Source organism: Microcebus murinus, chromosome 13 (genome assembly GCF_040939455.1).
Source record: "Microcebus murinus isolate Inina chromosome 13, M.murinus_Inina_mat1.0, whole genome shotgun sequence".
In the NCBI taxonomy this organism is placed as follows: Eukaryota; Metazoa; Chordata; class Mammalia; order Primates; family Cheirogaleidae; genus Microcebus; species Microcebus murinus.
In genome coordinates this window covers 81,852,785-81,879,147 of record NC_134116.1, presented here as the reverse complement: position 1 = coordinate 81,879,147, position 26,363 = coordinate 81,852,785, and the positions used below count along the sequence as shown (strand labels likewise).

At 38.2% G+C, this 26,363-nt stretch overlaps 1 protein-coding gene across 1 annotated transcript in view; it reads left to right on the top strand.

Annotated features, from left to right (window-relative positions):
• Positions 1-26,363, top strand: part of LOC105878839 (zinc finger protein 716-like) — a 53,108-nt gene that overhangs the window by 5,558 nt on the left and 21,187 nt on the right. Inside the window, exons 2-4 of the mRNA XM_076009573.1 lie at positions 3,746-3,804; positions 16,268-16,394; positions 16,897-16,992. Of these exons, the coding sequence (XP_075865688.1) occupies positions 3,746-3,804; positions 16,268-16,394; positions 16,897-16,992 (282 nt within the window). The remainder of the gene's footprint in view (positions 1-3,745; positions 3,805-16,267; positions 16,395-16,896; positions 16,993-26,363) is intronic.

The following is a 26,363-nucleotide window of genomic DNA, read 5'->3' as shown; positions in this document are numbered from 1 at the left end:
TTGGTCAGTCTGATGACTGCATGTCGTGACGTCTTCCTGTTTGCATTGAATCTCCCAGGGGTCCTCTGAGCTTCTTGAACTTGTATATCGAGATTTTGAGCAAGGCCTGGGAAATTTTCCTCTATTATATCTTCAAATAGCTTGTCCAACCCATGAGTGTTGTCTTCTTCCCCTTCTTGTAACCCTATGACCCTCACATTAGGTTTCTTCACATAATCCCACATCTCTTGTAGGCTTTGCTCTTTTCTCTTGTTTCTCTGCTCTATTTCTGTGACTGATTTATTTAATTGGAGGGTGTTATCTTCAAGCTCTGAGATTCTTTCTTCTGTTTGATCTACCCTCATCTTGAGACTTTCCACTGTATTTTGTAGTTCCCTGAATTGATTCTTCATTTCCAGGAGTTCTGTTAAACTTTTCTTCATTGTGTCTATTTCTTTAGTGAATTTTTTTTTTTTAGATCCTGGAGGCTTTTTGTGGCTTCTTTGTGTTGGTTATTGAGTTGTTCTTGCAGGTCGGTGAGTGTTCTTATGATCCACATACGAAATTCCTTTTCTGTCATTTTGGTTGACTGATTTTGGTTGGTGCCCGTTTCTAGGGGGCTGGGGCTCCTCTTTGGGGGTGTGTTTTCCGTTTTGTTCTTCATATTTCCTGAGTTCCTTCACTGATTTCTTCCCATGTCAATCAGTTGTTGTTTCTTTTCGTTAGGTTTTTGTTTGGGTATTCACATGCCTTGTTTAGTTTCTGAGCCGGTAGGTGGTGTCTGTGGGTGAGATTCGACCACTCCCTGTATAATGAGTCAGTAGGTGTCGTGAAAAGGGTGTGCAGGATGCTCTCCCTGTCAGTAGATGGTGCTTGCTTGGAGGAACAGGCTATGCTGTTGTTTTTAGGTCCTGTTATCAGCTCTTGTTCCTGTAGAGAGAACTCTAGTGCCTCAGGTGGTGGGTGGGGCCCTGGGACTTCCAGGTATGTCCTTTTCTCCCCTTCAGTGAGGGCTAGTCTAGGAGAGAGTCTGGGTGGAGCTGGGTTGGGTAAGCCTGCCCTCAGGCACTACCAATGCCGTTAGCAGGGGTCAAAGTTTTGTTCTCTGCTTCTAGGCAAAGCTGACAGGGAGGGGCTGGAATGGCTCGGCTCAGTCAGAGAGTCAGCGTGTGGGGGTAGGGCTGTCTGAGACCCGCAGTCTGGAGCGGGCCTGGCTTCTTTCCACCATCCCCAGCTCCGCAGCTCCTCCTGGGCCTCTGCCAGCAGGGCAGACCACACGCCACCAGGCCTCCCCTGGCTGTGCTGCCGTCTGGGAGGTTCCCTGTGCAAGAATGCCACCTGGGCTGGGCTTATGGCCTCCCTTTGGGGGGAGGGTTGCCCTCTAGGATGCTGATCTGCCCCTGAAGGCACACACACCTCAGGCTGTTCACAAATATTCCTTCTGTGCCCCAGGCAATGCGAGGCCTCGGTGCACAGGATGTGATCTGCAGGTCTGACCTCTGGGTCCCAGAGTTCAAACTATATCCCCACCAGGGAGAGCAGTGCCAGTCCCAATTCACCCACAGGGAGCCCACGCTGGGTCTATGTCTCTCAACCTCAGGATCTGCCCCGTTCTCCTGGGATCACCGTGGCAGCAGCACCTGGGAGGGCTGGCCGGTAGGGAGCTCACAGTCTGAGTTCTCCTTAGTCAGCTGTAGTGCCCCAAAAGGAAAGGTCCCGTTCCCTGGAGGTGCCTCTGGCTGGTGGCTGTATTGTCTCTCTGGGCAGGTGCGGGTAGGGTAGGGGGGAGGGGAGGAGGAGGCAATATGGTGCCTGTGGCGAGGCTCAGGTCTGTGCACACGGAGGTGCCCCGAGGGAATTGGGAGCCTGGTGCCGCCGCTACTGGCTTACCACTCACTGGCAGCGGCCGTCGCTGGGCTGGTGTCAGCAGGTCTCTCCACTTGCTGGGGAGCCCACTAGCATTCCGGGATGCAGGGGAGGAGAAATGGCTGATCCACCTACACTTCCCGCTGGTCTCTGGGCTGCTCGGGGGGTCCCAGCTTCCAGTTCTCCTTCGTGACCTCCTCCTGTGGAGTCTCCCGTGATCTCAGGTACTCCTCCTTCCGACCCTCATCCGCTGTAGCCTTGTCTTCTTGCTTCTTTCTTCTAATTTCTGCTAGAATCTGTCTTTTCTGCAGAGACACTCTGTCTGGCGGTGTTTCTCATCCGCCATCTTCTGGGCGCCCCCCAAAGACCTCCTGGGAGCCACTCTTTATCAGAACAGGTGATGGCAGGCTGACCACAGAGCTAGAAAGTCAGGTGTCTCTCACCACACCAAGTAGCATCTCTCCCCTTCCCTCTCCACCCCTACTGCCTGTTATGCTTCTGGCTACATAGGGTTTTGAACTTTTTTTTTTTTTTTTTTCAGACAGAGTCTCACTTTGTTGCCCAGGTTAGAATGAGTGCCGTGGTGTCAGCAACACATAGCAACCTCAAACTCCTGGGCTCAAGCCATCCTGCTGCCTCAAGACTCCTGAGTGGCTGGGACTACAGGCATGCGCCACCATGCCCGGCTAATTTTTTCTATATATATTAGTTGGCCAATTAATTTCTTTCTATTTATAGTAGAGATGGGGGTCTCACTCTTGCTCAGGCTGGTTTCGAACTCCTGACCTCGAGCAATCCGCCCGCCTTGGCCTCCCAGAGAGCTAGGATTACAGGTGTGAGCCACTGCGCCTGGCCGGGTTTTGAACTTTTAATTGTTGGCATGTAATTGAAGACTGTTTCTCCCATTGCCATGTGTTTTGAAAATATGGAATTCCAGGGCTTAGATGTATTGATTTCTGTCCACTCTAAAGAATCAACTAAAATTTATAGGTTTACAAAACAGTGCTTTTATTGACCCTATTTTTATGAATCAGCATTTGGGCTGACCTCAGTTGGGAAATTCCTATGTGGTGGTGTTTGGGGTCACATACGAGGCTTTAGTCACCTGGTGTTTTGACTGAGGCTGGTTGGTTTAGGATTGCCACACTTAGATGTTTTGGGGTTCCTGCTGAACCATGGATGGGTCCTTTGCCTTCAGATATTAGCCCTAGACTTCTTTACAATATGACTGTGTCCAAGAAGACAAACATCAGTGGGTAGGTACTTTTCAACCTGTGTTTGCATCACCTTTGCTGATGTCCTGTTGGCACAAGCAAGTCTAACAGCAAAGACCGAGTTATTGTCAGATTTGGAGCCATTACTGGAACAGTGTCCAGTAGGAAAAGCACATTATATATTTTTTTCAGTATAATCGTGGGTAAAAAATGTTTAGCTGTGACATCCATACTTTTTTTGAAATGTAGGTATATAAAAGCAAGAGGTATGATAGTGGAAACATAAGAAGTCCTGCGTGGTATCTCCCTAGTAATAGGAAAATACTTGATATGGCCCAAGTGTATTTCTATAACCTTAATTCTAGTGAAGACATAATGTTTAATTCTTTGGTATAAATTATTAAATTATTTCTTGCAAGAACATTAATTGTTGCTAAATCAATTGCTAATATTTTCATGAACTCAAAAATAAAATGTATGTCTAATCTTAATAAATGTACCTGCTGGGACATCTTCAGTGGGACCTTTCTTGTCTTTTCTTGTATAAGTCTCTTCACCTACGTGAAGGCTTTTATGTTGTTGGTCTATCCCAGCTAACGTGTAGAGCATTTTTATCAGGAGACCCTAGGACTAAGCCATGCCACTTCTCTCTCTCATGGCTTCCTTCCGTTTGCCTTCTCTCTCAGGGTTGCTTCCAGAATCCTCTGTGTGTTTCCTAAAGCAGCCAAACATGGACAAACCTCTGGTGAGTTGTTTGTTTCTTTATTCTTCACTTTGTTTTATATTATATTTTATGAGCTTCATGGGGTCTATGAACTATGGTGGAAGAGTTAGAAATTAGTAAAACTTGGCTTCAGGGAAATGTATGTAATTTAAAATTGGTTTGTAATTTAGGCAAGTTATAAGACATTAGCACGATCTACATTAACTCTAGATTTGTCCTTGGTATTTTTGGTGCTGTAAGAAAAAGTCAGGAATATTTGTGACAGAGATGATATAGTCAAAAGTTTCTTATGACCAATCTGGAAATAAACAGTTTCACCATTCAGTAATGGAAAGTTACCTAGTGCTCATGCAAAATTCACATAAGGTTTTTCCGGAGTAGCTAGACTAGTCATTGGAGACAGCTTTAGGAAGCTTGTATTAATATTTTATTCATGAGTAAAACCTGGAATAGCTAGAGGATTGAGTTGAGCATACGTCCTGGAGTAATCCTCGGTACGATTCTCCCAGATTGTGTACACACACAGTTTTACAGCAGTGTGTTGAAAATTATGTTTTCTGACAGTTATTCTCAGTGCTCATTTGCATTTTAACCCAGTTAGGGTAGGCTTAGTTCAGTTCTCTGAATACTTAACCATTAACATAGATTCCAGTTAAATCCAATGACTACACTTGAATCTTTTTTTTTTTTTTTTTTTTTGAGACACAGTCTCACTTTGTTGCCCGGGGTAGAGTCCCCTGGCGTCAGGCTAGCTCACAGCAACCTCAAACTCCTGGGCTAAAGCGATCCTTCTGTCTCAGCCTCCCGAGTAGCTGGGACTACAGGCATGTACCACCATGCCTGGCTAATTTTTTTTTTATATATATATATATATGTATATTAATTGGCCAATTAATTTCTTTCTATTTTTAGTAAAGATGGGGTCTCCCTCTTGCTCAGGCTGGTTTCTAACTCCTGACCTTGAGCGATCCGCCTGCCTTGACCTTTAAGAGTGCTAGGATTACAGGCTTGAGCCACTGGGCCCAGCCTGTTTTCTTCTGATAGTAAGTTATGGATTCAGTGGCTTCCTTTCATATTTTTTTGACATTAGCTTTTGAGTATAGGAGGTGATTCAGTGTAATCACATCTTTGAAAACCATAGGCTTTTGGTGTACCCCAAAATCCATTAGATGGATTTCCACTCTACACACTCATTAAGACAGGTCATTTGTTTTGTGGCCTTCCCTTCCCTCCAAGGCTACTATGGGACAACAGTCTTAGAAGCCTTATTGTTGAATGGGGACTGTCTGTGAGGCAAACCCTACTTCCCTAAGAACGCTGAAAATCTCTTATTTTCTGTTTATAAAAACACTGGGCTTGATCCTTGGGGCCAGTTCATTTCTTACTTTGTAAAGGTTTTTGTGGGGACAATTGGGGAGAAGAAACTGTTGATATCAAATTCATGAAATCCTTGTCTTTATATTTTTTTAAAATTCTTTAGTTCATTTCTCTCCTCACATATTTTCTTAGTGGCAGAGGCAGGAGGGTAAGTGGCACTTTGCACATTCACCTAGAAATCTTAGCAGATCCCTGAGATGGTGAGGTACCCTTTCAATTTTTCATGTTCTGACAGGCAAATAGCACAGTGCTCTACAGAATTTCTGTGGCTTTTTCTCCAGTTTCCAGTGAGTATGATGTTAGTTGTGAGCTTCTCATACATGAACTTTATTAGGTTGAAGTTGTTTCCATGTATTCCTAGTTTGTTGAGTATTTTTGTTATGAAAGGTATTAATCTTTGATATCAAGGTAATGCTCACCTGAAAGACTGAGTTAGGAAGTGTTCTCACTTCAATTCTTTGCAATAATTTGAACAGCATTGATGTTAGTTTTTCTTGAGGAGCACTGTAGAATTCTTCAGTGAGGTCATCTGAACTCAGGATTTTCTTTTTGGGGGACGTTCTGGATTATGGATTCAAGCTCAAGTTCTGTTTAAATTTTTAGTTTTTCAAGATTCAGTGTGGTAGCTTGTTTCAAGTAATTTATCAGTTTAATCTACTTTTGTCAATTTTGAGTATACAGTTCATATTCTTTCATAATTCTGTTTATTTGTATAGCATCAAATGCAGTGACACCTTTATCATTTATAATTTTAGTGTTTGTCTTCTTTCATTTTTTCTTACTTAATCTAGCTATTGGGTTTGTACGTTTTATTCTTCTTTTCAAACACCAAATTAGTGTCATTGGTTTTGTTTTATTCTCTGTGCTTCATGTGTATAACCATCACTTTTAATAATTTCCTTCTTTATCATTCTTTTTGTCAAAAGACCATTTCACTTAACATCTACCCTATTAACAAATTTTATGTATTTAATACAGTATTGTTAACTGTATTCAATATGCCGCCGAGTAAATATCTAGGATTTATTCATGTTGCATAAAGAAACTGTCTTTTGACCAACACATGAATGACTTGATTTTTATTCTTTTCAAAGGTTGCATAATATTATATTTATATAACATTATATTTATATAATACTTTTATTCATCTGTTGATGGCCCCTAAGGTTGTTTCCATGTTCTGGCCTTTGTGAATAATGCTTCAGTGAACGTGGGATCACAGGCAACTCCTCAAGATGCTGCTGTCAAGTCCTTGGATATATACACAGAAGTAGAATTGTTAAATTACAAAACAGTTCTATTTTTAAGATTTTTAGGGACTTCCATACGGTTTTCCTTAGTGGCTATACTAATTTACATTCCCACCAACCGAGTAGGGGGGTTCCCTTTGCACACACCCTTGCCAGCACTTGTTAACTGTTGTCTTTGGTAGCTATCCTAACAGATGTCAGCCAATACCTCATTTTGGTTTGGATTTGTGTTTCCCTAATGACTAGTGATTACAAGCACTTTTTCATATACCTCTTAGGCCTTTATGCATCTTGTTTGGATAAATGTCTGTTCTAATTTTTTGCACATTTGAAATAAGGTCAATTTTTTCTTGCTATCTAGATGTAGGAGTTTCTTCTATGTTTTGGATATTAATCGTTTATTAGACATAAAATTTGCCAATATTTTCTCCCTTTTAATCCTGTTCCCCTTTTGGTTTCCTGATTAGTCTTTTACTGGGAGGATATTTTCTCATATCTGTTTTAATTTCTGGCTGATTTGTTTTTAAGAGTGTGTTTTTAAATTTCTACATATTTCTGGAGTCTTGAGGGCTTTTTCCCCCTGGTGTTGATTTTTATTCCAATGTGATTGAAACAGTTCTTTTTATTATTTCAGTGTTTCTAAATGTGTTAAGGCTTGTATTATGGCCTACTATGTGCTCTATTCTGAAGAATATTCTGTATACACTTGAAAAAACTGTTCCACTGTTGTAGTGTTCTGTTTTGTGTTTTGTGTCTTACTGGTTTCATGATGTTTTTCATATACTCTATTTTCATATCGAGTCTGTCTGTCCTATTCAATATTAAAAGTTGATTATTGAAGTCTTCTATTTTGCATTGCTATTTCTCCTTTCATTCTTGTCAGTGTTTGCTTTATGTATTTAGCAGCTTTCATGTTTGTTACACATAAATATATTATATCTTCCTGGTGAATTGAGTTTCTTTATATTTTTTAAGTTTTCTTATATCTTATAATATGTTCTGACTGAGAGTCTATTTTGGCTGATATTTATATAGGCACTGCAGGTCTTTTTTAGTTCAGATTTGCATGGCATATATTTTTTTGTCCTCCCATTTGTATATTGTGTGTGTCCTTCAATCTGAGTTGAATCTCCTATAGACAGCATATATTAATAATTATATTCTGGTGTTTTTATATGGGTAGCTGATCTTTGTGTTTTGATTCAAGAGTTTAATCGTTTCCATATCAAGTAATCCTGATAGGGACTTATAGGGATAGTTATTGCTATTTGTTAAGGGAACTATTTATATAAACATATACATATATCTGCATAATCCTTCTGTATACTCTGTGAATCCCATATGCAATGCTATAAATTTTGTTTAAATAAGAATGTCTATTTTAAAGAAATTAAGAGAAGTTAAAAATACGTATATTCCTTTATATCTACCTATATAATTACTATTTCCAGAGACCTTGATTCTTTTCTTCATATATAAGATACTATATGCTGTCATTTTCTTTAATTCAGGAGAATTATTTTTAGTATTTCTGTAGTTCAGAACTGTGGATGATCAAATGTTTCTGGTTTTGTTCTGTCTGTAAATATCTTTTTCTCACCTTCACAGGATGGTGTCCCTGGATATGGAAGTGATAACAGAAAGATATTTTGTATGAAAACATTAAATTTGTATATTTTCTTATGGTGAGATGTCAGTCCTAATTCAGTTATTCATGTGCTGTTTATTTTTTGTCTGCCTTTTTTTTTTTTTGAGACAGAGTCTCACTCTGTTGCCTTGGCTAGAGTGCCTTGGCATCAGCCTAGTTCACAGCAACCTTAAACTCCTAGGCTCAAGCCATCCTCCTGCCTCAGCCTTCTGAGTAGCTGGGACTATAGACATGCGCCACTATGCCCGGCTAATTTTTTGTATGTATGTTTTTAGTTGGCCAATTAATTTCTTTCTATTTTTTTAATTTTAATAGACTGGGGCTCTCACTCTTGCTCAGGCTGGTTACGAACTCCTGACCTTGAGCGATCCTCCTGCCTCAGCCTCCCAGAGTGCTAGGATTGCAGGTGTGAGCCCTGGTACCAGGCCCAATTTTTTGTCTGCTTTTAAGATCCTTTGTATTTGAGCACCAACAATGATGTGCATACTATACTTTTGTTTGTGCTTACTGCCAAGTAGGGATTATTGGTCTTTGACACAGTTCACAAAATTTGGGAAGGTGTTAGACATTTTCTGACATAATATTGTTAATGTGACCTTCTTTGTAACAGAGACAGTTGGATTCTGGCCCCAAGTCTCCCAACTCTCTACCCGTGCCATCGTCAGTGGCTGAAATCTTCCTTTATTTCCTTCAGCACACAGGGGCTGCTTTTTCTTTGTCTTCTGCTCACTGTGAAATTCCATCAAGTTGGATGGCTGTCTTTGGTCATTTTCAATCCGCTGTTAGTAAATGGGCAGGTTTTTGCACCGTGATCCCTGTGCAGATTGGAGACTGCACTCCAGTAAAGTGCCAGAACCTTGCCAAGCAGTTTCTTCTTAAAGAGCTTCCTCAATGCAGTTGCTGATTGCTGTTGGTGGCTCTCCAGTACCTCAGATAGAAACCTTGTTGATTTAAATATAGGGACCAGACTCTGGTCCTGTTTTATTGCAGTCTTGACAGCAATGTTTCTTTTTTTTTTTTGAGACAGAGTCTCGCTTTGTTGTCCAGGCTAGAGTGAGTGCCGTGGCGTCAGCCTAGCTCACAGCAACCTCAAACTCCTGGGCTCAAGCAATCCTCCTGGCTCAGCCTCCCGAGTAGCTGGGACTACAGGCATGCGCCACCATGCCCGGCTAATTTTTTGTATATATATCAGTTTGCCAATTAATTTCTTTCTATTTATAGTAGAGAACGGGGTCTTGCTCTTGCTCAGGCTGGTTTTGAACTCCTGACCTTGAGCAATCCGCCTGCCTCGGCCTCCCAGAGAGCTAGGATTACAGGCGTGAGCCACCGCGCCCAGCCCAATGTTTCATTTTTAACAAAACCCTATAAAGTATTTCTTTCTAAACTCAGCCAACCCAGTCACCTATAAAACTTCTTTCATCAGAGTTCTCTGTAATACATCTTTGGCTTTTATAGACCTTTCATCATTTTCCCAAACCCTCATTCTTAGTCCTGTAATATTTTGTATAAATTATATTTAGATTGATAGGCCTAAGTATATGTAGTCTTTTCATAAAATTTAAGAATCATGGAATGACTATTCCTAAGGCATTTGTTTATATTTTTTATTTTTTTAGTTATGACCCAGACATTGAATAAGTATCTCTTATTTAACATAACATAAGTAACTTTTAAGATTTCAGACTACATGAAGACTTTATGTATAACTGTATATTTTATTTATACTTACCTAATTTTTAATTTTTCTTTTGACAAATATCTTTTTAAAAATATCTGAGGAGTCATGGTCTTGGGGTGTTGCCTAGGCTAACCTTGAATTCCTGGGCTCAAGCGCTCCTCTTGAGTAACTGGGACTACAAGCACATGCCACTGGGCCCAGCTGAACAATTATTTTTTTAACTCTCAAAATTGTAGGTGGATGTATAGCTTTGTGGTTTGAGGTTCCTATCAGGTTTTTGAGCCATGCCTTAACCTCTAATGTTATTAAATCTTTTAAATCTGTAAACATGTTTGTTACCCATGAACCCCAGAAAGCTTCTGACACCAGGTGTGTCAGGTTTTTTTCCCAAGCAACTTGCTAGTACTCTGCAGATTTTCAGCGAATTTTATATAATTCAGTTCAATTATGACACTACCCAGAGTTCCCACAGAGCCTGTAGCTTAAGGACTTATTACCACAAGACTGGCCTTTCATTTTGATGCAAGTAGGGTCATCAGGTCATCCACATTTCTGTCCCTATTTAGTATAAATCAGTGGTACCTGTGACCCCCTCCCTCCCACGTTGAATAATTTGCTAGAACAGCTCAGAGAACTCAGGAAGACACTTTACTTGCTATAATTATATGACTGGTTTATTATGAAGGATACAGCAATACTGCCAGCAGGGTGATGTGTTCAGTAACCCAGCAACTCCCTGCCCGTCCATAGGAGTGTGTAGGGAGGTCCCCTTACATCAACGCAATTAATTAAATCATCGTCCATTGGGGATTGAACTGAACCTCCAGCTGAAGAGAGAGTGGCCACTGAGGTTTGCAGGCTTCCATTCTATCAGGTCCCAGAAGCAAGAGTGGTCTCAGCAATGCATGTCTACATGCCCTCTGGCATCTGGTATTAATTATACTTAAAGATAATATCAGCTCTCTGTCTGGGTGGAAAGCCTAATAAGTTCCCACAGTGCAAGTGGGGAAGAATTTCTTACACAGAGATTACGATATTTAAAAATAATCGAATTTATTTTCTTCTTGTAGAGAAGGGTCGAGGGTGGGAGAGTGAAAAGTGGGTAGGTAAGAGAGCAGACAGATGGCTTGGCATGCCAAGTAAAGAGAATGGAGATGCCAGTACTGAGGCCAAGTGGCTTGTTGATTTTACAGGGATATAGAGAAAGGAAAAAATAGTGACTGTTGTCAGTTGAGAAGGGCTGTGGAGTAATTAGCAGTAATTAGGCAGCTGGGAGATGTCAGGTTGTCCGTCTCTTGCTTTTTCTCTGCTCCTGGAGACGTGGTTATCTGTGAAAGTCATCCCAGGGAATGTGATTTGTCCCTGAGATATGGTTTTAGACAGGAAACTGAGGCCTGGAATTTGCCCTCCTGCCATCCATCCAGGAGCTTCTCTGGAACCGCTTGAGGCTATAAAACAAATTTTCAAAGCAGTGTCTGGTCAATGGAAAGAGAACGATGCAGGTTTCCTTTCTGTCTTTTGGATGTTTGTGGAAACAGTGTCCCTGCAGGGTGCCTGCTAGCTCGAGACGGAAACCGCAGGTTAGGGAGAGCTCCTGATTGATCTTTAGATACTGTTAGGAAATTCGGGGATTGGATGTTTTCCTGTTATGTCAGGAAGGCCACCCCTTCATTCTCCCCTTTCTGTTGTTTAAAATTAAAATTTCTATTTGAAAATATGAACTCAGAAACAGGGAAAATGTGTAGAATTTTTTCTTCTGTAATTGCTTTGAGCTCAGAAGGGGCACTGAGATCTTATGGTGTTCATTTGAATTATGAAAATGGAGGGGTTTGAAAAGGACAGTGTTGAAAGCTAGGTTGGAGGTGGGATAGGGGTTTCACTGGAGAGAAATAGTTAGGGCCTGAATTTGGTTTTGTATGAATGTTATATAATAGTGGGCCTCCTCAGGCTCCCAGAGTGCTAGGATTACAGGCATGAGCCACCTCGCCTGGCCCATAGAGGAGTTTTTATTTCGTGAGCACTGTTTATGTATACACAACAAGAGGTATTTGCTACCATACATACAATTCCTTGATCAAATAATATATAATCTAAAGCAATGTGATATGTCGCACAGCCTCAGCCAGTGAATCAACTGGTTTTAATTGGCCTGTGATGGAGGCAGGGATTTAACCAACCAGCAGTTTTTCTTGAGGTTACAGGAAGATTTCTAATCATGTGTTCATGGGAAGTGGCACCCCATGAAGGCAAAAGCATTCTAAAATGATTGTTGCTGTCTTCTTGCCAGCCCAAAGCAAGAACTCCTTTAGGGCATTACCCAGTGTCTCCACAGAGGTAGCAAAAAGTAGCAGCTCTCCCAACCTCCAGGCTCCTCTCAAGGAGGGCTGAAAGGTTTGCGTAGCTGCAAGGAAACACAAGCCATAGTTTCTAAGGCCTCAGCTTCTTACCTAACCATCCACCTACAAAGGCCAGAAGTAATATGAAAAGACAGTCAAACAGGAAAACCACAGTTGTCTGGGACGAAGAGAAGATTACAAATGGGTATTCCAAAATGTCAAGAGTCATAGAAGTAATTCAGAACAATCAAATCAAATTAATTCTTATAAATGTTTCTTGCTTAAGCTAGAGGTATCCACTGAGAAAATAAATTTTGGGGCGTGTAAAGATGTTAAATTTTCTTGGAAATTCAGTCTCAGCTGGAGTACTGTTTAGCTAATTCACCTCCAAGGGACTGACAAGGGTGTGGGGGAGGTTATTGCATCCTTTGTAAATCCTTCAGCAAAGTCAGACAGGCAGATTGAGCATTTGAATGGTTTCCCGTGGGAGTTGCAGGAGAGTCCTCTATAAAAGTACTTTCAAATCTCATACCAGATTTGAACCTGGGGAAACAGACAGTATGCTTCCTATGAAATTTGTCTGGTTCTAAAATCTGATTTTTCCAATTGTGCTTGCAAATATATTCAGGAATTTCAAAAGAACCCAATTTTGGCCATTGTGTTTTTGGGTCATCTTGAGTCATGTGGGCCCTTTTACCCAGGCATTTGGAAGATGGAGCTCCATAGATAATATACATAAGTGTAGCTGGTGTTTCTAGGTGGGGTTGGCCTATAAGAGAAAGCTTCAGTTTGACATGCAGTTTCCCAACATTTAGGAACTTTTAAAAGTTACCAAGGCCAGAGTAGTGTACGAGGTTAAAGTGTGCTACTCCCTAGCATCACTCCTCAAGGTGTCACTCAGGAGTTGTGAATCGCTGTTACATGTCTTACCGTCTCTGATCACCTTGTGGTAGAAGAGTGCCCAAGGTGCTGGGTGACCAACCCATACATGCACGTTCCAGCGGAGCAGAAAGTCCCCACAGATATTCTTGTAGGGAGGCCCTGAGACTTCTGCACATGAATGAGAAATGTCCCAACATACCTGTAAAGTCTGTTGTTGCCTAGAGCCTATGAAGGGGTCAGAGGGAGCAATTGGTTATCTTTTGGGGGGTGAGAGAATTCATCCTATTGCGTTTTTTGGTTGGAATGTAGTAGGAATTGATCAGAAATGAAAAAAAAAATAAAACCAAGTCTGAATGACACACAGTAGAAAGCTGCAATTTTAAAGGCATTCTATGTAATTTTATGCCAAAATAAGTTGGAACCACATTGCTAGATTGCCAGTGCCATGAACCAGACCTTCTGTCCTAGGGCAGAGGTAGAGACTGAAGGGTTTTGTTTTGTTTTGTTTTGTTTTCTTGAAATTTTGAAACCTGAATATCCTTCCTGTAGCCAGAGACAGAAACTTGTTCTAGAAAGGAGTGGTGACAAAAGAGCTCAGGTAAACTCTAGACCCACTAAAGGGTAGGGAGATCCAAAGTCAGGGGGACTCACCCTTTATATGCAACGGTGTATTTGGAGTCAGGGGAACACCAGGGGGTTCTGACTGGCCAGGTCCTGAGTCTAGGAGGAATGCTTGATGCTTGCAGGGAAGAAGGTCACTCAGAATCTTGCTCAGAGCACCAGAAATGCCAACCTAAAGGAAGAAGCTTGAGACACAAAATATAATATTAAACAATTTACTGAGCCAAAGTGGGGACAGCTGGCTGGAAGTATCAGACCCACGTAACCTTGTATATGAGCTTTGTGTGGCTTTTGTTATGAGAACTCAAGTGACTGAGTCCAAGATCTCAGTCAGTTGAGATTTGTTACACCAAAGTTTGAGGATGTGCCTGGGAAAAGCACAAACCACAGAAGCATCTGAGGTCTATGCTGTCTGACAAGGGATGTGAGAACTCAGTATTTCCGGGGACAGAGCATACAGAAAGCAAAAGGAGGGGCAAGTGAGGCATGTGGTTACATCTCAGGATTTCATTAGTGCCCAGGAAATCTACATTTTATACATTAGTGTGGAATCAAACAGACTTTAGTTTTAAGAGTAGACTTAGCCTGCAGACCCAAGTTACAATTTGTATGTCTTTATGGGAGCCCAGCAAAGAAATTCTTTATGAATGATGTATGAGGTCAGTCCTGATAGATGCCCAGGCCTTTTATTTCCCATGGGGATCTGGCTGATGCATAACGTTAGTAACAGCTATTCATTTGGAAGGGGGTGTTGCATGACTCAGCCTCCAGACTTTACCCTGCCTTTCACATAAGCTGTTGGTGGGTTCTGAGATTGTCATTTTATTTACAGGAGAAATTTATATGTAGTGCAATTATTCTTTTCATGTGTTTTGGTCTGTAAACTGGTTTATAGAGTTACCTATGCTTGTATTTTAAACTGCAGATTAAGAAAATCCATAAAAGCTTTCAAAATAACTAATACTTCTATTTACATAAAAGTGAGAATACCTTGTTTAGTAGCTTGCTTAGTGTGCTCTTATCTGGGAGGCTTCTTGAGTGTTCTGATAGAACCAAACACTTTATCAAACACATGGTAATGATTATCATGAAATCAGGCTTCTGGCTTATATTTTTCTGCAATTAGTGGGAGTGCCTCACCTGTGGGTTCATATTACTTAAACTGGGGAAATTCTTTTTAAAATGTAAACCAGACTATATACATTTTTCAAGAGTTACTCAGTAGAGCTTCTTGAAAAGGTATCATGAAAATTACGTACAATTAGGTTTGACAAAAAACGCACCAAGTATGTCTACAAAGTTGGGGTCAGAAAGGCCACAGTGTGAGAATACCGGATTCTGTACAAAAGAATGATCCCTGGTTTTGTTTTCCTGCCAGGCGTGAAGGCTGGCTTTCAGGGTCATCAACAGTGACCACGTTTTTCATGTCTTAAACTAACTCGGTATAATAGCATATTGTACATTTTTAGGATACTTGCATTTCAGTACTATACCCATCTAGATAATATATTGTTTAATGAAATTCTGGGCTCAATTTAATGTTATGTTAATAGGACTTTGGTGCCTATGTTGACACTTGAAATTAAATTTAAGTTGTCTGGTGCTGATTTTATCCAGTTTTCACTTCAGGTAATACTACATCTTAGAAACACACTGTAATCTTTCTGTGTTTATATGTTTAGCATCTGTTTCTGGAACCTGGAAATGATGTCAATTTGAATGTCTGGTACAAACAGAATATGTGTACTCCACTAGAAATGTCTCATTAGTGTACTGCACTTTCAAGTCACGACAACTTAACTTTTCTGTGTGGTCATGTTGATATGACATGCAGTTGTTTTCATTCATTTTAGTGTGTCTTTAGTGATGATGTGTCTGTGTGCACTGGCTCCTGATGGTAATTGGTCGTGTTACAGTCCATGTGGATTTTGTTCATTTGGCTAAGGTTCTCTCTGACAGATTTTTTTCCACTGTAGAGATAATTATTTTTCTCTTAATTATTAATAGGTATGTTTTGAATAGGTACCAGCGGATGTGCATAACCTGTCACAGTTAATCTGGAAGCTCCCTCTCCTTTTTAGATTCCCTTTGGGTACAGTTTGCTTTTACAAATGAAGGCTGTCGTCTTTATATTTCCTGGTCCCATGAACTGGGATAAAGCCAGGCCCTGGCACTTACTGGATGTTTTAAAGACATTCCTCTTGGGCCAGAAGTGTTGACGTCGCTGGTGATCTTGTTAGAAATTCAGAATTTCAGGGCTCACCCCAGATCTCCTGAATAAATCTGCATTTAGCAAGATATGCAGTTTATTGTTGTCCACATTAAAGTTTGAGAGGTACCTTTTACCTCAGCATGACGTTTCCATCTGAAATACATACACCGCTTACTTATCCTGTATGACATAAATGTATTAATAGCACTCAAAAATATAAATGTTTGTGTTGGTACCTCAAATTTTATGTTGTATTGTACAGAAAACTATAGTATCAACATGGATTTTATGGATCTTATGTCATCCTTTCCTCAGAGTTAGACAGTACTTTAGACAGTATTTCTGTGGTGAGATTGTGTGTTTAAATAATTCCACTCACTCGTATGAGTAAGAACAGGTACTCTCCCTCTCTCATTTCACCTGGAGTCACATGAAGAACTCTTCCCACGGCCACTTTGTAAATACACGTTTTTCTTTCAGGAACTGTTGACATTCAGGGATGTGACCATAGAATTTTCTCCAGAAGAGTGGGCATGCCTGGACCCTGCCCAGCAGAATTTGTATTGGGACGTGATGTTAGAGAACTACAGAAATCTGGTCTCCCTGGGTGAGTATAACTTCAATAAATAATTTGTATTCCATGTGAAGGATTCATATCCTTCGTTACTTGAATGATGCTGGGAGTTCCTGCTTTACATGAATGAGTTTCAGATGATTGTTCCAAGGAAATCTTGGGGATTTGTTGGTATTGAAAAAACTCTTCAAGATGTTTTATCTTGACATTAATCTTAGCCTTTCTTCAGCTGATCTGTTTCCTTCACTCTAGGTTAGTTGTAATTTGAAAATTTTAGTGGCACAAACTATTATTACACACACCTTAATTTCCGATTTCCACTGTCAGTTTTTGAGTGGCTAGTACTGGGTAATAGAGATAAGAACCCACAAATTTTAAATCCTTCCTAAATATTCTAAAGTTTTTGTGAGGACATGGTACTTTATGATTAATTTTCTAAAATCTTGTATAATGTTTTCTCTTCTCTAGAGAGCACAGCACTAGGTTGTTAATTGGAGAGTCCTAGCAAGAGTCATTCTGTGTTCTAATAAAACAGGGCTTCCTGTGTCTAAGCCAGACCTCAACACCTGTCTGGAGCAAAGGAAGGAGCCCTGGAAGGTGAAGAGACATGAAGTAATAGCAGTACAGCCAGGTAGGTGTTAGAATGAAGCAGATGACACGGGTGAGAGGTCCAGTGAAGGAGAAAGGGAGACCTAAAGTGTGGGAAGCTCTGCTCTAGGGCAAATGCTTTCTGAGAAGCCTGGGTTTCTCTTAGTCTCACATCTGGGCTTCTCTGGCCCTTGTCTCCTTAGCTTATTTAGGGACTTGACTTCTCTATAGTGATCCTCCTTCACATTTACAGTGAGAGTCAGCATCCTCTTTTTTTTCTTTTTTGAGACAGAGTCTCACTTTGTTGCCCTGGCATCATCCTAGCTGTCAGCAACCTCAAACTCCTGGGCTCAAGCAATCCTTCTGCCTCATCCTCCCAAGTAGTTGGGTCTACAGGCATGTGCCAGCATTCCCGGCCAATTTTTTCTATACGTTTTTAGTAGTCCATCTAATTTCTTTCTATTAGTGGAGATGGGCTCTTGTTCTTGCTGAGGCTGGTTTTGAACTCCCAAGCGCAAATGATCCATCTGCCTTGCCTTCCCAGAGTGCTAGGATTACAGGGGTGAGCCACCTCGCCCGGCCTCCTTTCTCATTTTATTTTGCATAACTTCTATATATATATTTTTTCTAAACATGTTGAGATATGGAGAGTACAAAAGCATCTTAAAGTTACAACAGTATAGTTCAGTCTCATAAGTTAATTTCAAGTAAATGCAAAAACCAGACCTCTTTACATCCCCCACTTTACTAATGTGACAAATTATACCATTTTATATTGTGCATGTATCAATAGAGAACTTTCAGAAGTTATGAAATAACATGCTTTAACTTTCATGTTTTGTAAAAGTTGTATTAGATAATTAGTATAATTAATGCTTGGTTAATGTTTCAGCTTACTGCATAAAAATAGTTAGCATTTCAGTCATCATCAACCATTATCTTAATGAGAATAGAATTTGTTCCTAATTGTTTCTTTTATATATCATTTTCACACCATATTTTACAGTATCCATGTTGTTTGTGTATTTAAAAATGTAAGGGTTGTCTTTGCTTCTGAAAGCTGGATGACAGCCTTTCTCTGTTGTATAAGAAGAGCATCAGTATATTAATAACATAAGAAGAAAGTTTCTGGCTGGGTGTGGTGGCTTACACCTGTAATCCTAGCACTCTTGGAGGCAGAGACAAGGTGGATCATTTGAGCTCAGGAGTTTGAGACCACCTGAGCAAGAGTGAGACCCCATATCTACTACAAATAGAAAGAAATGAGCCAGACAACTAAGAATATACATAAAAAATTAACTGGACATGGTGGCACATGCCTCTACTCCCAGCCACTCAGGAAGCTAAGGCAGAAGGATTGCTTGAGCCCAGGAGTTTGAGGTTGCTGTCAGCAATGCTGATGGCATGGCATTGTAGCCCAGGCAACAGAGTGAGACTGTCTCAAAAAGAAAAAAAAAATGTTTCTCTAGGATCATTTAAATGCCTAATCCTTAAAACTTTTCTTATGAAAGCTTTTTATGAATGATTATAATGTGTTTTTGTGAAATATTATTGCCCTGACTACATTGTAATGATTAAAAATCTGGTCTTCATTGATACCTAGTCATCCTGGAAAATTACAGTTATCTTGAATTCTTCAGTAATACACTGTTTTTTCAGAATTTTATGGGTTAAGGTTTCTTTTGTAATTTTACTGTTATGTTTCATATTTTAAAGTAGTCTACCTCACATCGGTCAATTGCGTTTTTAGTTTTTACCTATATACTGTAATTTTATATGATACTAGTAAACTCTTTACACTTTAAGCCATTGCAGAACAAAAGTCAAATATATATCAGCCATATATTGATTTTCAGTAGAATTTTCTTTATGTTTGCCTGTACATATATTACTCACACTTTGTTTTTGAATAGCACAGTTTTTATCTTGGTTGGGTGGTCAGTAGTTATTTTATCCTGTCTAGGTGAATAGTAATGAAAATTGTCTTAATTTCAACATGTATTTATTTGTGAATATATATTCTCTTTGAAACATTTGTATAATTTGAAGATAATTTTTGAAAAGGTTCAAAAGTCTATTTTTGGTATTTATTTTTCATTATAAATACATGAAATTTACAATCTTATAATATTTTCATAATATAGTTTAGTCATGTTAAGTAGTTAGGTAGATTGAGATTGTTATGTGACATATATCTCTAGTACATTTTTATCTTTCAAACCTAAAACTCAATATCCGTGAAATAACTCCCTATTTTTCCCGTTGTCTGGTCCTTTACGAATACTATACTGTCATTCTTTTGTTTCTAAAAATGTAACTACCTTACATGTTTTATATAAGTGGATTTATGAAGTATCTGTTTTTGAGGGTTGGCTTATTTCATTTATTATAATGTCAGGATTTATTTTTATTGTGTATGTTAGAAGATGCCCTGCTTTTTAAAAGCTGAATGATAATCCATTATTTTTATGTCTGAAATTATATTTATCCATTCATATTGTTGGCACAAGTTCTTGTTGATTGCACATTTGGTTTTTGTGAATAATGCTGCAGTATATACAGATGTGCAAGTAACTCTTCATTTGACCACATATGTGAGGGTTTTTAAGATGGTTCAGTTCTTCATGATACTTTGGGAGTTGCTTTTTGTTTTCTGCAAAATATGACACCAAGAACTTTAAAGAGATCTCATTTAATTTCAAAATGATTTTAGGCAGAATGGACATCTTCACAATATTAAGTCTTCCAACCCTTGAACAAGAGCATGCTTGAGTTTGTCTATTTATTTGTGAATTTTCTGTTTTTCCTTTTGTTATTGATTTCTAGTTTCATTCTATTTTGTCATAAATAATAGTGCATAAGATTTTAATTTTTAAGAATTTGTGAAAAATTGTTTTGTGCACTAATAAGTGTTATATCTAGGAGAATGTTTTATGAACTATTGAGAAGATTGTGTATTCTGCTTTTGTTTTTTGGAGAATTCTGTATATGTCTGTTAAGAATAATTGTTTTGTAGTCCTTTAGTTTGTCTATTTCCTTATTAATATTGTGTCTTGCATTATTATTCATTTCTCAAAGTGGGATTTTGAAGTATTGTGCCATTATTATATTGCTATATATTTCTTCTTTCAATTATGTCAGTGTTTGCTTCATATATTTTACAACTCTGATTTTACTCACACACTTGTGTGTATATATGTATATTATTTTATACCTATAGAAAATATAAAAATCATAAGTTCCCAGTGAAGGAACAATATTATTATTTAGTGTCTTTTTTTGTCTTTTGTGATAGTTTTGATGTAAGGTATATTTTCTGAAATAAGACAAGTTTTATCTTGAAATACATTATGCCTAATTATGACCTCCCCTGATGTCATTTGATTATCATTTTCATGGGCTGTCTTTCTCTCCTGCCACTTTCAGTCCATTTTTGTCATTGGAGACAACGTTAGTCTCTTGTAGACAGTGCAGAGTTGTATCTTGGTTTTTTATTTACATAAATACCTATCCTTAATTGATGTCTTTTTATTGTGAAATGTCATCCATAAGTATTTACATAATTTTTTGAAAGGGAAGGACTTATTATTACCATTTATTAGTTGCTTTGTCTTTTTTTTTTTTTTTTTTTGAGACAGAGTCTCACTCTTCCCTGGGCTAGAGTGCCCTTTTAGTTGCTTTTTTAATTCTTGTAGCTGTTTTACCTCTCTTTTCCTCTCTTTGTCTTTGTGTCTCTGATTTTTGTGCTGACATGCTTTGAATTTTTTTTTATTATTTTGGTGTCTCTCTATAGGTATTTGCATTGGAATTTCCATGGTACTTACACAATGCTTGTTGTAGTTACAACAATATGTTTTAAACTGGTGACAACTTAACTTTAGTGGTGTATAAATATACTTCCTAATTACATGTATCCTCAACTTTGTTTTTTAATATAACCAATGATAGGTTGTTATATAGCATATCCATTAACAGAGGTTTAGTATTAATTTTCTGTTTTTTTCTTCATTTTATAGTGCATGATTAAAATGTTTTTTGTACCATCATAATGCTACTGAATTTTTTTTTTTTTTTTTGAGACAGAGTCTCGCTTTGTTGCCCAGGCTAGAGTGAGTGCCGTGGCGTCAGCCTAGCTCACAGCAACCTCAAACTCCTGGGCTCGAGCGATCCTTCTGCCTTAGCCTCCCTGGTAGCTGGGACTACAGGCATGTGCCACCATGCCCGGCTAATTTTTTATATATATATCAGTTGGCCAATTGATTTCTTTCTATTTATAGTAGAGACGGGGTCTCGCTCTTGCTCAGGCTGGTTTTGAACTCCTGACCTTGAGCAATCCGCCCGCCTCGGCCTCCCAAGAGCTAGGATTACAGGCGTGAGCCACAGCGCCCGGCCAATGCTACTGAATTTTATTTAGGTTTTCCTACATAACTTCCCAAGACTTATATATTAATGTTTTCATATGATTTGTGTTGTTTTCTATATAATCTTTTTACTTAATATTTTCAGTAAAAATGGCCCCTTTTGCATTTCTTATCAGGCAGTTCTATTGGTGATAAACTTTTTCAGTATGTGGGTATCCTGATAAACCTTTATGTTATTTTTTTAATTCAGAAGGGCAGTTTTTCTGGATATAGTATTTATGAAGTTTTTGTTCTTTTAGTACATTTCACATCACTATTCTCTTGTGGCTTTCAAGCTTCTCTTCCTATGTGTGATTTCCAAAACTTTGCTTATAACCTTTCTTGTTACAGTTCCCTTTATGTTTAGTGTAGATGAAGTATGTCGAGCTTCTTTATTTTATAATATGATGTCCTTGTTCTTATATTTGAGAATTTCTTAGTCATTTCTTTTGGTTTTCTTCAGTTTAACATTTTTATTTCTGTGCTTTCATGGTTTTTTGATATTCCTGATTTCATGACATTGTGAGTTTGTTCCCATTTCACTCATTGAGCATCATTCAGACCCTTTTTAATCTTTCCAGGGTATTTATACATCTCCATTCAGTTATGGTTGATTTCTGATTCTTTTCTTGTTTTCAATTGGGTGTGTTACTCTGATGTTTTGTATATGTTGTAAGCTTTGGTTGAGATTTGAGGATTAGCAAAATGCCTCCTTTCACAAACTTTATCAAGTGGTTATTTCTTCAGAGGATTCAGACACCATAGAGCTTTCCTAGAGATTCAAGGGGCCTCTAATCTGTTCTGATGATGTTTTTTGTGTAGAATTGTGTGTTTATATTTCAGTTAAGGCAATTTTCATGCAATTCTTTATAAAGAGCCTGTCGTCGTTTGCTGCACGTGTTATGCATCTATGGAACTGAAGTATCTCTGCTTCTATAACAATCTTTTATGTTTGGTTTCAGCACATCTACTCTGTTTTTCAAACTGTAGCATCATTCCTTTCAGCACTCTGTTATGGGAGTCAGAAAGCACTATTTGAACCGTCCCCAAAAGCCAGAGAGATGGACACTTTTGTCACTATTTTCTTTCTCTTTTGAGGGAGAATCTGGGAGTTGGGAGTTTACTTCTATATGCACCATGCTGTATTAAGAGGAAGGAAAGGCCATGGTCAGTGAGCATAACAAACTTTTATTCTCCTTCCTTGTGGCTCCTCTGATGTGCTCTTGTGTCCTGAAAAGTTTAACCAGGTTTTTAGAATTCCCACAAAGGCAATTTTGACAGTATGGGTTTGTTGTATTTATTTCTCTAAAAGAGAATTGGAGCCTGTGTAATGTATTATGCCACTTTGCTAATGTGCTTGGTATAATTTTATGTATTAAATTTGTAATGTATATCCATATGATTCTTAAAAAAAAATAAGGATAATTTATTTTTTTAATTTCTTTCAGCTTTGTCTTATTGTACCCAAGACCATTTGCCAGAAGAAAACAAAAATGTTTCATTCCAAAAAATGGTATCGATAACATATGGAAGCTGTAGCCTTGAGAATTTAAACTTAATGAACTGGGAAAATGTGCGTGCATATAAGGAGCAGAAAGGGTGTCATGATGGAGTTAACCAATGTTCAACAACTACCCTTGGAAAAATTTGGCAATGTAAAAAATATTTGAAAGTCTTTAAAACGTTGTCTGATATAAATACACATAAGGTGAGACACACTGTAGAGAAGTTTTTTAAATTTAATGAATGTGGGAAAAGCTTCAAGCAGTGCCCACACATTAATGAACATAAGAGAATTCATAATGAAGGGAAAGCTTACAAATGTGATGGATGTGGCAAAGCCTTTAAATGGTACTTTTATCTTACTGAGCATAAGAGAAGTCATACTAGGGAGGAACCCTACAAATGTCATAAATATGGCAAGGCCTTTAAGTGGTACTCATACCTTACTAATCATAAAAGAATTCATACTGGAGAGAAACCCTACAAATGTGAAGAATGTGGGAAATCCTTTAACACGTATGCATGCCTTTATATACATAGAAGAATTCATACTGGAGAAAAACCCTACAAATGTGAAGAATGTGGCAAAGAATTTAAGAAATACACAAGCTTTACTATACATAAAAAAATTCATAATGGAGGAAAACCTTACAAATGTGAAGAATGTGGTAAAGCCATTAAAAGATATGCATTCCTTTCTGTATATAAAAGAATTCATACTAGAGAGAAACCCTTCAAATGTACAGAATGTGGCAAAGCTTTTAAGTGGCATTCAGGCTTTATTGCACATATGAGAATTCATACTGGAGAGAAACCCTACCAATGTGAAGAATGTGGCAAAACTTTTAGGTGTTCCTCAGGCCTTCGTAAACATAAGAGAATTCATACTGGAGAGAAACCCTACCAATTTGAAGAATGTGGCAAAGCGTTTAGCTTTTCCTCAGTCTTTCATGCACATAAGAGAATTCACACTGTAGAAAAACTCTACAAATGTAAAGAATGTGGTAACACTTTTAAGTATAGCTCAAGCCTTTATAGACATAAGAGAATTCATACTGGAGAGAAACCCTACCAATGTGAAGAATGTGGTAAAAGTTTTAGCTATTCCTCAGGCCTTCATACACATAGGAGAATTCATACTGGAGAGAAACCGTACAAATGTAAAGAATGTGGTAACACTTTTAGGTATAACTCAAGCCTTCATAGACATGAGAGAATTCATACTGGAGAGAAACCCTACAAATGTCATGAATGTGGGAAAGCTTTTAATTGCTCTTCACACCTTACGAAACATAGGAGAATTCATATTAAAGAGAAACCATAAAAATATGAAGGTGGCAAACCTTTCTAAACACAAGATAATGCATACTGAAATGGAGCCTTACCAATGTGAGTGATGTGGCAAGGAATATAACCAGTGCTGAAACCTTTAGAAGCTTGAGAATTCATACCAAAGAGAAACCATAGCAATGTGAAGAATGTGGCAAAGCTTTTAACCAGTGCTTTTACCCTGCTATACGTGAGAGAAGACATACCTAAGTGAAAACCTACAAATATAAGGAAAGCAGGAAAGCCTTTAGTAACTGGTCAGATATTATTTGACCTCAGAGAGTGATACTGGGGAATAGCAGTGTAAATGTAACAACCATCAAAATACCTTCTAGAAAATAAAAGTCTTAGCCTGCACCTGGGTATTTATACTGAAGAAAGAAACATTACAACTATAATGGGAGGTCCAATGGTTCTCTCAAAGACCTGTTGTGCATAGGATAAATTATTCTGGAATGAAACCCTTCATTAATTACTCAACCATTTTTAAGTTTAGAGAATTTAGAGAGAACCTCTACAAATGTAATAAATGGGGGAAAATATTCGTTTAAAAAAAGCAGCTTTGAGAACAGAGTTTATGGTACAAGATAATTTGCAGATGCCATAGTCTTATGAAATATTTAATAAAAGATCAACTTTAAATAAACATCATAGGATTCACAGTAGAAAGAACTAAGGCACTAATACTTTTAGACATTACTCTAAAATGGAGTGTCGATTATAGTGAATAGTCCAAAGTGAAAATGATTAAATGATTTATGTTTAAAAGAAATGGGATTGATTTTATGACAAGTTATAATTACATTCAACACATACTTTTTACATTCAACATTACATATACTTTTGAAAACTAAGTATTGATATAATTCAGCTCTCAGAGTACTTGATGGTATGCCTTTATTCTTAGGATTTCTGTAAAAGTATGGGCAGTTCTTTCTTCATCAAACTATGAACGTTCCGTGTAAATTTTTAGGTGGGCATCATTCTTATACTCTTCCAATGAGTATTAACGACAGTGAAATGTAAGATGTATGAAGAAAATCTAACTGGAGAGGCTGTTTGTTATTGACTTACAAGAGTATTGTGAGTGATGTCACAGGTGGGCATTTATAGTAATATTCTCCATTATAGCAAGAAACATGTATTACAGAAGTAAATTGTTTTACCAATTGCATACTAAAGTAATAAAATACAGTGGACTTTGAAATGCTTTTTAAGAATATGTGTGGACCTAATTTGTTTTAATAAAACAAAATTGTTTTTAATGTGTTTTGCACAGAATAAAGTATTAAACTGCCACCAACATTAACCCATCCCATCTTATTCAAGGTTGTAGGTAAAAAAAAAAAAGGTGATCATAATATACTATTTATTGGGTAACATGGAATAACATCTTTAGTGACTTTTATTCCAATTTGCTTTAAACTTCATGTATTAGAAGAATACTGTTTCCATAGTTTATGTTTTTAATCTTTAGATATCTATATCATTATGATAATGATAATGAAGATTATATAGGAATATAATCAAAAGCCATATATTTCTTGAGTCTTGAATGACTACAAAATTTTCTCTCACATTTTTCTTTGAACATGTGACCTCTCTGGACTACAAACACATGTGTTGTAAAATACTTTAAACAGTTATTTAATCCTCAGATAATTACCTTGTTTGAGTCACATGACCTCAACCATGCTGAAATCTGTACACTTGGCAGGTATTGAGCTTGTCAAAATTTCTACATTCAGGGCTGGGTGCGGTGGCTCACACCTGTAATCTTAGCACTCTGGGAAGCTAAGGCGGGTGGATTGCTCAAGGTCAGGAGTTCGAAACCAGTCTGAGCAAGAGCAAGACCCTGTCACTACCAAAAATATAAAGAAATTAATTGGCCAACAAATATATATATAGAGAAAAATTAGCTGGGCATGATAGCACTTGCCTGTAGTCCCAGCTACTCAGGAGACTGAGGCAGAAGGATTGCTTGAGCCCAGGAGTTTGACGTTGCTGTGAACTAGGCTGATGCCACAGCACTCTAGCCTGGGCAACAAAGTGAGACTCTGTCTCAAAAAAAGAAAAAAAGCAAAAAGTATTTCTGCATTTGGTTTTGAAGTTTTAATTATTGTATTATGATATAATTGAAGACTGTTTCTCCCATTGCTATGTGTTTTGAAACTATTGAATT